We start from the raw sequence: 14,991 nt of genomic DNA, 5'->3' as shown, positions 1-14,991 counted from the left end.
GTTTCGATGTTACAACATTGTAACGTCGAAACATGTAGAGTCGTCAACTTTTTGAAGGCCATAGATAGGCCTAAATAAAATGTTTTTAACTGTTTACCAGTTTAACGTTGAACATTATTTATGATTTTTAACTTTATACACAAGTGCCAAAATACTATAATTATTACAATGAAATTTTTTTAGGAAAAACAATGATCACAAAAACTGCTAACCAGGTCCAGCATCAGTGGCATCAAAAGGTATCTTTTTCTCCTCGCCAGCAATCAAACTTATACGACCATCTTCATCCAACAACGTCTCCCAGCCACCTATTGCTCTTACTTTCTGTGGGTCAACCACTCGAGGATGATAGGGGCTTGCTTTCAATAAATATTAGAAAGAAAAGAAAGAAAAAGTTCTATTACCTATTAAAAACAATCTAATACTTAAAGTGACACATACACCTGCTCAGAGTATACTCTCAATATTTTTGTAATATATCATTCATTTATGAAAACATCTCCATAAAAATGTGTAAACTGGTTTTTTCTTCTGGTGCAACTATTTTTAAAACCCTATAATAAATAAGTTGTGAAATTTTAATTAAATGAAAATGTAATTCTTTGTAAAAAAGTAGCAACTGACCTTAATTAATATAAACAACATTATGTAAATTATTTAATGCTTATAAATGCTTACTAGTTTTTGGTTAGGTTTTTTATTTTAAACCCAAAGCTACATAATGGACTATCTGTGCTTTTCACACTGCAGTTATCAAAACCCAATTTGTAGCACTTACAGTTGAACCACTGGGGGTATATTTTGGGTAGTCTTGTATTGAAAATATAACTTGTGGAAAAATTAATATCTAGTTTAAAAACATTTTATGGGAATAAAAAATTTAAATATGGAAGCAATATTCTACAATCTTTAAAAATTGTATAAACACGTTATTTTCTAGAATTAAAGTACCTCTTAGAAATAAAAACAGTCTGACTAGAATTGATAGATTAATCATTATTAGCACGAACCCAATACACACAAGTTGAGTCCCAATATCAGAGGCATATCATCTAGGCATATTGATCACATATTACTTTTCAGCTTTTATATATAATAAACTCGTTTTGTATCATTTAATAAAAATAAATAAAACCTCTATAAACACTATTATATATTTGATTTGATTTGTTTTACTGACCATCTTATAAAAAATTTGGATCAATTTCAGCTTATTTATTTATTGGCCCTCCCTTAAAACTTTCTGCCCTCCTCTCCCGAGTGGAAAACCTGGCTACGCCACTGTCCAATATGAGCAAGGTATGTCAAGATGGTTTTTTCCAATCAGCAGTACTGATGAGATAAGCTTTACAGAAGTGTTCATATTTGTTATAACGGGTAAAACAATGATTAGAAAAGTTTGAGAATGGTAAGTATGCATTTTTCTTCCATAAAACTGAAAATTATTAAGAAACGTAATTCATTTGCTGCGGAATAAGCATGTCTTTAATATAATAAACTATATTTAGAATCTTCTGAAACACTATAAATTCATGCTTTGTTTGAATTAAGAAAAGAAAAAGTGTTTTTAACATTTTATAGCCAGGCAAGTTTCTGTAAGTGAAGCTGTACTTCTATTATGTACTGCCAATTAACACTTGCTTTGATTAAACAACAACACAAAATCAGTATCGTTTTGTGATTTATATTATATCCTATCAGTATTTTGAACTTAATATGGATGTAACATTCCATGAGGTTTTGCAACTTCAATTTTTTTTCATTAAGACTGCTAGTTGGATAATCATCATAGTTAAGGGCTAAACATAAGAGGACTAATTGCTAGCCATCCAACAGTTTAACTTACCAAAAGGTTAATCTCTGGTTGAAAAATGATAAACATTATTTCATAAACATTCAAGACTCGTAACTAACTGGATGATCAGCAGGTTCCACCTTGCTGGTCATCAGATCATGTTAGTTATTCACAAGGAAAATCTGAAAAAGAAAAATCGTATGGATAGAAAGAGATTGATCGTTAACGGAATCAATGAGATAAGCCAAAAATACAGACTTTATAGTATTACTCTAAACATTTCACACATGAATTAATAGCATAATATCAATCTTTTGTTACATATTTTACCAGGAAGTTCTTGACTATTCCAGAGGATTCTAACATCAAAGACTCCAACTTCTTCGGGAATGTAGCTTACTATGAAGACTCCATCCTCTTCTTCGTCTATGGAACACTCAGCTTCTCTCTCAGGACCTAATGACAGATCAATGGAATAAGATAACAATAACTTGACAGGTTAATAACCCTGAAAAATTAGTTACTTTTTAACTGAAGTGTACCCCTCAATATAACATGTTCACTATGATGCATACCAGAAATATAAGCAACTTTCTGTAATGTATTATGCATGTAATGTACAAATGCTCATTAACATAATCAAACATGATTAATGACAATTGGCTTCATCGTGCTACAATACAAGATAAAAGCATCTAACAAGTACTAACCTATGATATGTGCTTATAATATATGCAAAACAAAACCTATGCCATTATCATTAGGTATAAAACTATGCTCATTTTACAAGTGTGCTATGGCTCTATGTGACATAACCTTGTAACAGCCTTCAATGAAATTTTAGACAACTTTCTGTCATGAATAATTACACATACTTCAGTGCTACGATTAAACAAGTCTTACCTTCTATTCGTACATTAGGTCTGCCACTCAGACCATGAGCATTGACTACGAATGTTGCAGTAACATTCACACAGGCTACCACCAACCCGTTTCCTTCCACTTTAGGGGTACCTTTTTCCTGAACAATGAAGGTTACTGGACTTCCTAGAAGAATGAATAAAAAGAGCGATGAACTAACTCAAGTTTAACTCTAGTAAAGTTATAATCAACTCAACAATGAAACATGGCTTCCTGTAAATGGTAAAATGTAAACAGCATTACCACTAAACAAGATATTCAGTATAAAGATTACATAAGCACACATATCCACATTATGTGTCCTTCGGTATGCTATATGAATTTAAAATTTATTTTTAAAATCCACTCATATCTCTTCATTTTTATTATCGTACACTATTTCTAAAAATTCATACTATCATCTGAGAAAAAATCAAAAAAAAAAATGCACACAAACACGTATTTGTGTGTTTATATTGCTCTTCAGATAGAAAAAAAAACGAAACTGTGACAGACAGTAAACACGTATTTAGGTTAATTTTCTTCTGGACCTTAATCATACTGAAGAATAGTTTCTCTTAAGATAAAGAAGCAGAAAAAAGCACAACATTAATACACATTACTTAATATTTTTTCCTTAGCACAACATTAAGTATAGAGATCTGATGTCACTGATCAGAAATACCTAACACCGCTAACGGCAACACATTATCATTATCACACATACCTGGTACATCTACCCCACCATATGTAATTCCTACTTTATATTTCCCTGGGATTGTTGGCATGAATTCTATTACTGCTTCTTCATCTTCTTCAGCTCCTTTCACTTCTATTGGTGTGTGGTGACCCAAAGGACTAAGGACAGTTGCATCAAGTTCAGCATGCCCAGCCTCTTGTCGACTTACTGAAATAACAGTTCTCAAAAGCTGTTACTAGCAAATTTTGTAAGAAGTGTTATGACAATTCAGAATTAATGAAATTTAACAATTCTAAGTGTTGGTATTGGGGAGGGAGGGGGAGAAGAGGTGGGAGGTGCCAGTTATATCACAGTATTTTCATATAAATATCTTGCTAATACTGTTGCTCCAGGTACAAAGCTACCATTCTTGATGCTACTGTACAGACTTTCAAATATGTCTCTTGTTCGGTTTTGAACGAATAAGGGCATTGTGTTAATATAAAGAGCTTAAGAGACAATGGACAGCTTGGCAGGTTCTTCACGTAGTTAAAAATAACTTCCATGTTCATGTTACAAAACTAGATGTAATTAACTGACTCTATCCACTTGGAGAATTTGTTAGTGAATAAAGACAAAAAATTTTATAAAACTTTGCAAACATGCAAAAACTAAGAAAGATTCAACTTTCTTGCAACAAGCTCACCCACTAACACTAATACAGTTTCCATTTAAATGAAGATAATGGCTAACTAAATGCATCAATACTTCCAGAAATTATACTTTTGCTTAACTATGGTATTAAATAGTTATTTTATAATATCCTAGTTTCCAATGTCCCATATTTAAGTGTCTGTACTACACTTTCCACTTTTATATATACATATATATAGCACGTTCTGTACAATATGAACTTAACTCTGTGATGTTTATTATTTTATATATTTAAATTTACAAGTGTTTTATAAGAAACAATAGTGTGTTTTGTTTTGAATACCGCATAAAGCTACACGAGGGCTATCTGTGCTAGGCATCCCTAATTTAGCAGTGAAAGACAAGAAGGAAGGCAGCTAGTCATCACTATCTACTGGCAACTGTTGGGCTACTCTTTTACCAACAAATAGTACGATTGACTGCCATATTATAATGTTCCCACAGCTAAAAGGGTGAGCATGTTTGGTGGGACGAGGAGATGAACCTGCTACCTGCAGATTGTGAGTCGAGCACCCTAACCACTTTGTCACGCCAGGTCTTGCAACTATAGAAACACAAGTTAGAACATACTAATCATACTACAGAATTGAAGTTTAGAAAAAAAATAATACTTTATAAGTAAAACACCCCACTACTAAAAACACCTAATTAACAAGTATAATAACTCACGGGGATAATCCATCACATTACAGTTTTATCACTAGACTTACCAGTAAATGAAATTTTTTTGTCAACCAAAAAAACAGCATTTTTTGTCTTCTGTATCACTACTTTAGTGGAATCAAACACTTGGCAGGTATAGGGAGAACCATCTATTGGTGCATCCATATAAAGAATATCTATCTTATGTTCACCTACACGAAAAATAAGCAATAACTACTAATTAGAAACATATTTATATGGGTACTACATATTGCTGTTTGAATTCCTTTTATTGAAAACATTTGATTTATCGACACTATTAATGAATCATAAGTTTGAACAGAATAAGTTATAATTTCTTACTAACATACCAGTATCTGTAACAGTTACAGCTGATAGAGTGCTTCTCTTAGTATCTAGCTAAACACCACATATTCTACCTTTGTTTAATGCAACATTTCTAATTTCCAACGAAAACTCAAAAAATGCATTATTCTGTTAATATTAGTACATTTTAACAGCTTTCACATCCATCAATGGTAGAGAACATTGTCATTAATAACTAAACTGGAATATAATATAACTGTTTTACTTGGGTTCTAAGCAAATTCCATAAATAATATATGATAATTTCTTATTTTAGTTTCATTATATATATATGTGTGTGTGTGTGTGTGATAGTTGAGCTGGGAAATTAGCCAATGTTTTAAAGTACTTTGTTTTGTCAAACAGTATCAATTAATTCTTCAAATTAACGAAAGACTTGGTAATAACACAAAAAGGCATTTCACAAAAGACTGGGTTAAAAAAAAATCATCAAAAATCTTTTAATGTTTTTTTTTAAACCTGTGTTAGTCTTCTGTAAATATTTCCCACAGTCACTCTTCTAGGTCTGAGTGGACCCCCATCATATAAAATTAATTTGAAAATATTTAAATAATAATAAACTATTATTTTGGAAACAAAAAAACCACTAACACTCAAAATATTTTCTTTATTAATCAATAAATTAACATTGAATATTAAAACTTGTTTCTTTTTTACCACCTAAACTAAGTGTAATAATTTAACACAAACTAGCTGAATACTGAAGCTACTGAGAACACCAAACATGGATGTGCTGCCATCTGTAGGCGCCGATGTTTACAAAATATTTTCAGCTTATTCGATAAATTATGACCTTTACTCATAATGATTCTTTCATACAGTGAAACATACCATAAGAATCAGGTGTCCACTCGGCCAATAAATTTCCATCTTTCTGCTGGTAGCACTTGACAGGTAAAGGAAAACCTCTGGGGCCTAAAAATTAGGGAAGTCGTGTTTTTTATCTCACAGTTTAAATCAATCTTTACCATGTTTATAAATACAGCAAGTTTGTTTACCACAGACAACTTTTTGTTATTATAAGTAATTGCAAAATTAAACCTCATTTTCATCATCACTATATTAATCATTTCAAGTAAAATATTCCAGGTTTCAGAAAAGCTGCATATTTATGGATACAATACCCTCTACTAAAACCCAAACTACCAGACATAAAACAATTAAACAAAATCTAAGTATGATGTTAGTTACAAGCATCTTGTCTTCCCATCTTTTCTGCATAGTTTAACTTGGAAGATAATGGAAGTTTGGGTATACCCAATCTGTCGTCTATACAAAGCAAGTCTGAACACAAGATGAAATGTTTACATGCCTCTAATTTTAAAATCCAAAATGGACAAATTAAAAGGAATGTGGAACAAAAACATCTGCAGATGACATGATTTTTATCACATATTTTAAGCCTATTGACTTTTAATGCTTTGCCAGCCTTCAGTATTTAAACCATAACTTTTGAGGTAAAATGTTCTGAAGTGAAAAACTCACTCTAAGTTACAAAAGAGTAAATTATTTCTTAACTTTTGCATAACATATTTTTTAATTTAACATAATTTAGATAATAATTAAATGATATTTCATAACTTTTTTTTCTTCTCTTTTAAGGTAATTGATCAGTGAAGTAATAAAAATGTATTAGCATACGGTAATATTATGCTAGATCAACATACGCCATATGTCTACACAAGTACTGGTATTTTGAAAAAATTAACTTGTTTTTCATACGATCACTAGCTTTTTGTTTGGTAACATGATGGATTGTTTTAAACCAAGAAAATGAATAGCAAGTTCTTAATTTTATCAAATTCAAATGATCAAATATATTACTTTCAATGACCCAATCAACTATTTATAAAAGAAAGAGTAAGAAGTTATTATCAAATCTTTCCATGACTGAAACTGATGTATAAAACTATTTGACACATCACAGGCTTGGATACTTTCAACTGAAGAACCGATCTTTTCATGACTGAAACCAATATAACAACTGTTTGACACATCACAGGCTTGGATACTTTCATCTGTAGAAGAGATCTTTCATGACTGAAACTGATATATCAATTGTTTGACATATTACAGGCTTGGATAGTTTCATCTGGAGAACTGATCTTTCATGACTGAAACTAATATAGCAATTGTTTCAATATTAATCTAAGAATAGTTATATATTTACTGGTGTTTTTCCATTTTCTTTTTATTTGTAGTTATCTCAAATTTCACTTAATTATAGTTGTATTTGTTAGTTAGTATTGTTCTCTTCCAGTAATGCTTTAGGATTTTTCTTTTGAGGTCTCATTGCATTCTTTTCTGTTATGTAATGTACTGAAATACACTGAAACTTAATGTTACACTAATGTTTTTATAAGAGCTTCAGCCTGAAGTATTAAGATATGGTAACTTCAGTCTTTGTGACTTAGGCATACAGAATTTGAAGACAGGACTGTTTCACATTCAAGAGAGTGCTCTAACCAATGAAACTACAGGATTAATCTACTTTTAAAACAGCAACTCAAAATACCACATTTTTCTGCTCTCACAGACAAAGTACATTCTGGAGTCTTATCTCAGGGTCATGAGATGGCTACTACTTGGGGGGGGGGGCAGTCTTTCTTATTTTTTCATCTCCCTTGAGCAGGAGTTGAACCTGGGACCACTGACATACAAGGTAAGTGCTCTACCAACTGAAATAATGAGTTAACCCGCTAGTAGTTGCTAGTAAGGCAGTTTTTTTTAACAACTCAAATTGCCATACAGCTCAATCTCCAACAATGCTACCTGTTGTTTTTGATCTTTTCCTCTGACGACAGCCAAGTATTAGGATCAATCACTTTGACTGCTGTGCTCTCTCATTGATTTCTTTTCTTTTCTGGAGGAAACTCCATGGATAGTAGGTAGTGTTTTCCATCATTAGCAACTCAGAATCTCTAGAAATATATGCACCTGTATTTTTTTTCCATCCATTAGGAAGAATACATTACATCGTTTTGCACTTCCATAACCAATGTTTGGCATCAGATACTGGCACTTGATATACCTTCTAACTCATTCGTCAAGTTGGGCTTTATCTTTACATATCTGAAGAATGATGACCAATGAACTTTTTAAGCCTATTCTTCACGCTACTGAATTTTACCAAAGGTCTAATTGTAATTTTGAAACAATTTGCAGAGAATAAAATTCAATATATAGAATCACTTACTTAAAATAAAAATATCAAACTCATTGGCAGCAATAGCCCCACCAGTTTCTATTACAAATGTAGCATCACTATGAAGAGAAACACACTTGAGCCCACTTCCATAGGCTATAACTGACTGGGATGGGTCTCGTACTTGTACGATCCGAGGACAACCTAGTAGGGATAAAGTCAGATTTCATAATTAATGGAAGAGTGCTATAATAAATAAATGTTAATATCACAGTAGTCATATCAAAATCTAAATATTAAATCAGAAAAAGTTAGTGTTAACATCTGATAAATAGGAGAGATATTAATGGATTATAGATGATAGATAGATAGATACATGATAAAGCATAATCTAATCTTCAAAAGTTCATAGTTGTTGAACTAATGGTTATATTGCAAATAATACTATGATCAATGCTTCTTATCTTTTTTATTTCAATACACTTGTTCTGTAGTAATTAATTACCATTAAACTTTCTGGAAACTTTCCTGCAGAACTATCATTAATAATGCACAGTTCTTTTATAATTATCTTCAGACCTGATGGTTCAGCAGCAAGTTTGAGGGATTCTAATGTTAAAATATGGGTTTTTGATCCATGTTGTGGGCACAACAGAGAAAGCCCATTGCATAGTTCTGTACTTAAACAAAAACAATTATTGTTCTTTGGTTTACATGTTAGCATCATAATTATTAGATGGTTTTAATAACAACTCCTCTTTTAACTGCAGATTACATCATATGATGCTAGCATTTTGTTTGCAACACTTTGAATGGCCCGCCGCAAAAAATTCTAGAACCTTTGCGCATGGAGTGGTAGGCAGATTTACACAAGCTGCAAATGAAGGGTTAAGTAAGGACAAAGCTAAGTTACAGTACATGTAGGTATAGGCTATAATCATGATGCCATAAAGAATCACAATATATTAAATACTGTTCTAACTTTGGTTATTTGATGGAAAATTATAAGACAAAATAAGCAAATAATTTTAAAACTTTCAATAACTCAACATCTTACCTGGAGTTAAATGACCATTGAAAAGCACTTCAATCTTGTGAGTATGATCTGATTGTGGTGTATAAGTCACAAGATGAATCCCCTGACTGATCTCTTGCACTGCATGTTGAACTCTTTGATTATTGACAGTTATAGTAACAGATACTTGACCTAGGCCTGCTCTAGAAGTATCCACTACAAAAGACACTACTCAATGTACACATTTTCTTTGGGACTATCATCAAATTTTAATTTAATAAGTCTCTCTTAATCAAGACCTTAATTCTGCTATATAAAACAAGAACAAATGACTGCACTCTACATTATTATTTACTTGACACATTATTAAAGAGATTTACTATAAATTGTTTAATAGGAGGTTTAGGCTGCTGTTCTCTTTGAAGTCTGACAAAGTTTTTCTATGAGTGTCAACAACCTGTTGTAATGACAGTTGATTCATCTTGACATTCTGTTTCCCATCTTCGGGGCTGAGCCTGTGGAAAGATAGAAGTATGCTAGCCACACATAATGAACACTCGAAATGAAAATTACCCAAAGTGTCAAGATAAATCAACTGCCACTACCACAGGCAGTTACTATAAATTTTCATATGTTTAGTGCATCTCACTACTGTGTTCATATTTTATAATTCCATCACTTTTAAAGATTCACATTAACCATATGAACTGAATTCAACAAATATATAATCAAAAGAAATGGTTGTCACATGACTCAACATGGCTGAAGTAGAACATAAGTAGTTATTTTCTTCAAATAAGAAAAACAACATAATTTTGATTACATTAAGACATAAAGGGAAATACCATAGAAGATGGTCTTTCAATTTACAGAACAACTCCAAACATGTAGAACTTGTATATTTACCATCAGTGGGTATAATAGTCACAACCACCAACAAGCAAGGTAGCTATAATAATGGTATTACATATATATGACAGTGTTGATCTTTTAACTTTTGTAGTTTATTTGTAAGATGAGATTACTTTCCTTTTTCTCATTTTCAATCTTATACCTTACTGTTTCTTAACTTTCTGTACCTTCCATAAGTAATTGAGAAAAAGATATACCTAAGAGTTAAATATATATTTCTTTTCAGTAAAAAATGTAGTTAAAAACTTCTGTGTACTATCGTGATTGTCAGAGTATTGTGTAAAAGAGGATTTACAGCTTTCTTATAATGGAAAGTTACTATCACTTCATCCCTGTCACATACCACAAATTCTCTCTTTTTTACAACTTGCTTAGAGATATAAATATATAATTAGCTCACAAAGAAACTAGGTGAAATATGTAGTGTTTTGTCAGTCATAATTCACATACTGTAAAGTCAATTTGCTGTTCCCAATACAAAAATCCTTTTCACATGTTTTTAAATGCACTTGTAAATGTGATTAATTATCATTCTCCAATATCTATGTTTTTAAAATGTCTCCTGAATACCTGAAGTAAATAGAGATTAACAAATTAAATTTTTGTCTAAAAATTATATCAAAATCACATTTGGCAACAAAAACAGATTTACTATCTGTTCTTAGTTGCAGAAACCACAAAAATCAGTAGAAGAAAAACATTAACCTTTGAACTTTTGCACTCTGTTTAACACACCGTCATCAAGGTCTACAATTCTGACCTGGTTGGGGTCACAGACATGTACCACATATGGTTTTCTAGTAACAGGAATACCTTTGTGTAGAACATCTATTCTGTAAGTACCTACTACTTGAGCATGATATTGTACAAGATAAGTGCTATCTCCAGTTTGAACAACAGAACTTTGGACAGGCATATCCATAGGTCCTATATCAAAAGAAAAGTTAATACAAGGTATAATATCAAGGAGATAGCCCATTTAGTGAAGAAATGACAAGCACATGAATCATGGGGTTAGGATTTGTTCTTTTATCTAGTTTTCATTTGATACCTTTGATAAAATTATTGAAGTTCTAAAATGCATCGTCTATACCTTTAAAAAAAAAACAATATATATGGCAAATATTAAAAACTACCATGATTATGTTGTAAATAGACAAAAACATTGTTTTTAGAGAGCCATTTGTAGAGATAAGCTTGGAGGACTGGAGGACCTACTTGTGCTACCTTTCTAGATCTTTAGTCCTCCAAAATTATCTTGACAATTATCACCTTCAACCAGGCACTTATTGTACATTGTTTCATTCATCATTTTTAGTGAATATTATTAGATCTCCCTTCACGTCTAAGATGCATTTCAGAAAATATAAAACTATTCATTTTTATAATGGCTAGCATTTTATTAACTACTAATATAGCTGAAAAGTAAGAAGCACAAAGCAAAAAAAGAGAATAACAATTCACTGCATGCTACAAATCAAAAATGTAACATTAAGTCATATAAATAATTAATTTTGGTTGTCTTTAATCTGGGCTGTTGTTGGTGGGAGTACAACGAGTGCACTTGCACAGGCCACCCCTCCTTCCAGGTAAAATTATTCACCTTTTCTCACCTTCCTTGAGGTAAAGAATTAAAATATATTATGTATTCTAAAGGTTAATAGTCACTGTGTAAACAATTTGTGAGAGAACAAGGCATATTTTGTGAAGAACCCATTACAATACAGTAAACATTAGTCCTGAAAATATGTAACTTAGGTTTTAATTAAAATAGTTCAAATAGCACAATCTCACCAGTGTTTTTGCTTACTTTGTTTAATTTTTTTGTTTACATAACTGGTAATTTTGTTTTGACATTTTTTTTGTCTGTAGTTAAGCACAAAGCTACATAATGGACTATCTGTGCTGTGTCTCCAACACGAGTATCGAAACCTGGTTTTTAGCATCGTCAGTCTGCAGACATACCATTTACTTATACAGATAAATACATGCAGAATTACTAAAGTGAGACATCCGTTAATAGAGCCCCTGTATTTTAAATTGACACCAGAGACCCCAAATCTCTGGTAATGGGTCAGTCTTTAACTAATAAAAAACATTTTATTTCAGTATATCACAAATTAATACTGTAACTTTTAAGTTGAACTTTACCATAAGATTACTGGTTGTGTTTTATCCTTCTGTAGTAAAGCATGTTTCCACAGGTTAAGAGAAGCCTACAGTAGTTTAGATCTCACTGGAGCGTAACTGGTAGAGTTACTAATTTTCCCAAAATGATTGGCTAGTGCTGGGACTATATTTTTAAATTAGCAAACAGACTATTACATTTGATAAAAATAATGTTATTGACAATCAAATCAGTTGTGTCAATGAGCAGAACTGGACAATTAATTTGATTACTTATGAGCATCAATTAGTGTCAGGTAAAATATCTTTTTAATCAGAATTATGATTAAATCAATTAATGTCCCAAAAATAATCCAAGTAATTGAAATACTTCCATTATGATTTCTCATTATTAGTTTTGGTTAATTGAAGGTTGTTCAGCTCAATCAATTAGTGTCACAACTCATGATTTTAAAAATAATTTATATCAGTTTTTCTGATTATTATTACTATTTTTTATTATTCCAGGTCTCATAAGAGAATAACCAATTAATTTAATGTAATCAATTAATGAGCCCAGTCGTTAATTTCACTGATCACCCAGCTCTATCTCTGAGTGAATATTAATTTGTATTAACTTGGAAAACTGTAGTTCAAATTGCTCATGTTACATACATATTTTTAATTGGTGGTTTAATGTTCGAATTTTAGACTCAAGACCAAACCTTACAAAAGAGCAGCATACACTGAGGTTAAATTAGCAAAGGTTTGTTTGTTTGTTATGGATTTTGTGCAAAGCTACACAAGGGCTATCTGCGCTAGCCATCCCTATTTTAGCAGTGCAAGACTAGAGGGAAGGCAGCTAGTCATCACCACCCACCACCAACTCTTGGGCTTCTCTTTTACCAATGAATATTGGGATTGACCGTCACATTATAATGCCCCCACGGCTGAAAGGGTGAGTGTGTTTTGTGTGACGAGGATTCGAACCCGTGACCCTCAGATTGCAAGTCGAGTGCCCTAACCACTTGGCTATGCCGGGCCATTAGCAAAGGTACATGTATATATATAAGTGCCAAAACAAATTTCTAGTTCTACAACTTAAAAATGCTTACATATCTATGGATTAACTCACTTTCAACTCCACTGTAATATTTACAACCTATTTTCTAAACTGTCATAACACATGAAAAATCATTTATTATGGCATTTTCAGTGAAGTAACACATGACTTCACAGTGAGGTTGCATAACACTTGACAATTAGGTAACATGATACGTGGCAATAAGGTAGCATAACACTTGGGAATTAGATAACACATCACATGGCAATAACATAGCATATAACACTTCCCATTGAGATAGCAAAACATTTTAGATTAACCAAAGTTAGTATTGAGGTACTTAACCCTTCAAGTGTGGTTGACATCATATGATGTCAGCATAGGCGACTACAATTGACATCATATGATGTCAGCATAGGCAACTACAATTGACATCATATGATGTCAGCAAAGGCGACTACAATTGACATCATATGATGTCAGCATAGGCGACTACAATTGACATCATATGATGTCAGCATAGGGAACTACAATTGACATCATATGATGTCAGCATAGGCAACTACAATTGACATCATATGATGCAAGCATTTTACACACAACATTTTGAATGGCCCACCAAAAAATTTCATGAGTCTTTGCATATGGGGGTGGTAAGCAGATTTACACAAGTGGTAAATGAAGGGTTAAGCATGATATTTGGTCAAATAAGTCTGGTTGACATTTAATGATTCTCATTCTGTATTACATTTATTAATAAGATGCTTACCTGTAACACGTACATCAACATCTGAGTTAATGTCTTTTGTATCAATTTCAAATGTGTTGAAGGAGCCCACCAGTCCATAATTTAGGCCATCTCCCTTAGTAATCAACGTTGTTCCAATCCTCTTGTAATTTGTTGCTGCAGTTGTTGAATCTAGTACATCTCCATTTGTAATCAGTCTTGTTCCACTACTCTCATAACTTGTAGCTGTAGTATTTGAAGTGCTATCCAGTTCATGTACGTCCTTTATCTCTATCTTATGTGGAGTTCCTATAGAAAGTTTTGAGCCTGTATGATAAGTTGCTAATTTCTGAAGTGATGACGACTTGCTAACTAATGATCAGCCACAATAGCTTGCTAGTTAATAAACAACCATCATGGTTTGCTAGTTAATGAACAGCCATGATGGCTTGCTAGTTAATGATCAGCCATGATGGCTTGCTAGTTGATGATCAGCCATGATGGCTTGCTAATTAATGATCAGCCATGATGGCTTGCTAGTTAATGAACAACCATCATGTCTTGCTAGTCATTAAACAGCCACAGTAGCTTGCTAGTTAATGAACAACCACATTAGCTTGCTAGTTAATGAACAACCAGCATGGCTTGCTAGTTAATGAACAACCATCATGGCTTGCTAGTCATTAAACAGCCACAATAGCTTGCTAGTTAATGGACAACCATCATGTCTTGCTAGTTAATGAACAACCATCATGGCTTGCTAGTTAATGAACAACCATCATGGCTTGCTAGTCATTAAACAGCCACAATGGCTTGCTAGTTAATGAACAACCACAATAGCTTGCTAGTTAATGAACAACCATCATGGCTTGCTAGTCATTAAACAGCCACAATAGCTTGCTAGTT

The 14,991-nt window shown here is 32.4% G+C and overlaps 1 protein-coding gene across 4 annotated transcripts in view; it reads right to left on the bottom strand.

Moving 5' to 3' along the window:
• The window catches only part of LOC106469788 (filamin-B-like), a 50,149-nt gene that overhangs the window by 13,538 nt on the left and 21,620 nt on the right, over positions 1–14,991 (bottom strand). For all 4 annotated transcript variants that reach the window (XM_022398349.1, XM_022398351.1, XM_022398350.1 and 1 more), the window contains 10 exons: positions 14,128–14,394; positions 10,895–11,116; positions 9,320–9,493; positions 8,314–8,466; positions 5,949–6,032; positions 4,799–4,942; positions 3,423–3,602; positions 2,699–2,842; positions 2,126–2,251; positions 213–359 (listed from right to left, as the gene is read on the bottom strand). In XM_022398349.1, the coding sequence (XP_022254057.1) occupies positions 213–359; positions 2,126–2,251; positions 2,699–2,842; positions 3,423–3,602; positions 4,799–4,942; positions 5,949–6,032; positions 8,314–8,466; positions 9,320–9,493; positions 10,895–11,116; positions 14,128–14,394 (1,641 nt within the window). The remainder of the gene's footprint in view (positions 1–212; positions 360–2,125; positions 2,252–2,698; positions 2,843–3,422; positions 3,603–4,798; positions 4,943–5,948; positions 6,033–8,313; positions 8,467–9,319; positions 9,494–10,894; positions 11,117–14,127; positions 14,395–14,991) is intronic.

Source organism: Limulus polyphemus, unplaced genomic scaffold (genome assembly GCF_000517525.1).
Source record: "Limulus polyphemus unplaced genomic scaffold, Limulus_polyphemus-2.1.2 Scaffold3658, whole genome shotgun sequence".
In the NCBI taxonomy this organism is placed as follows: domain Eukaryota; kingdom Metazoa; phylum Arthropoda; class Merostomata; order Xiphosura; family Limulidae; genus Limulus; species Limulus polyphemus.
This window is presented reverse-complemented; position numbering and strand designations above follow the sequence as displayed.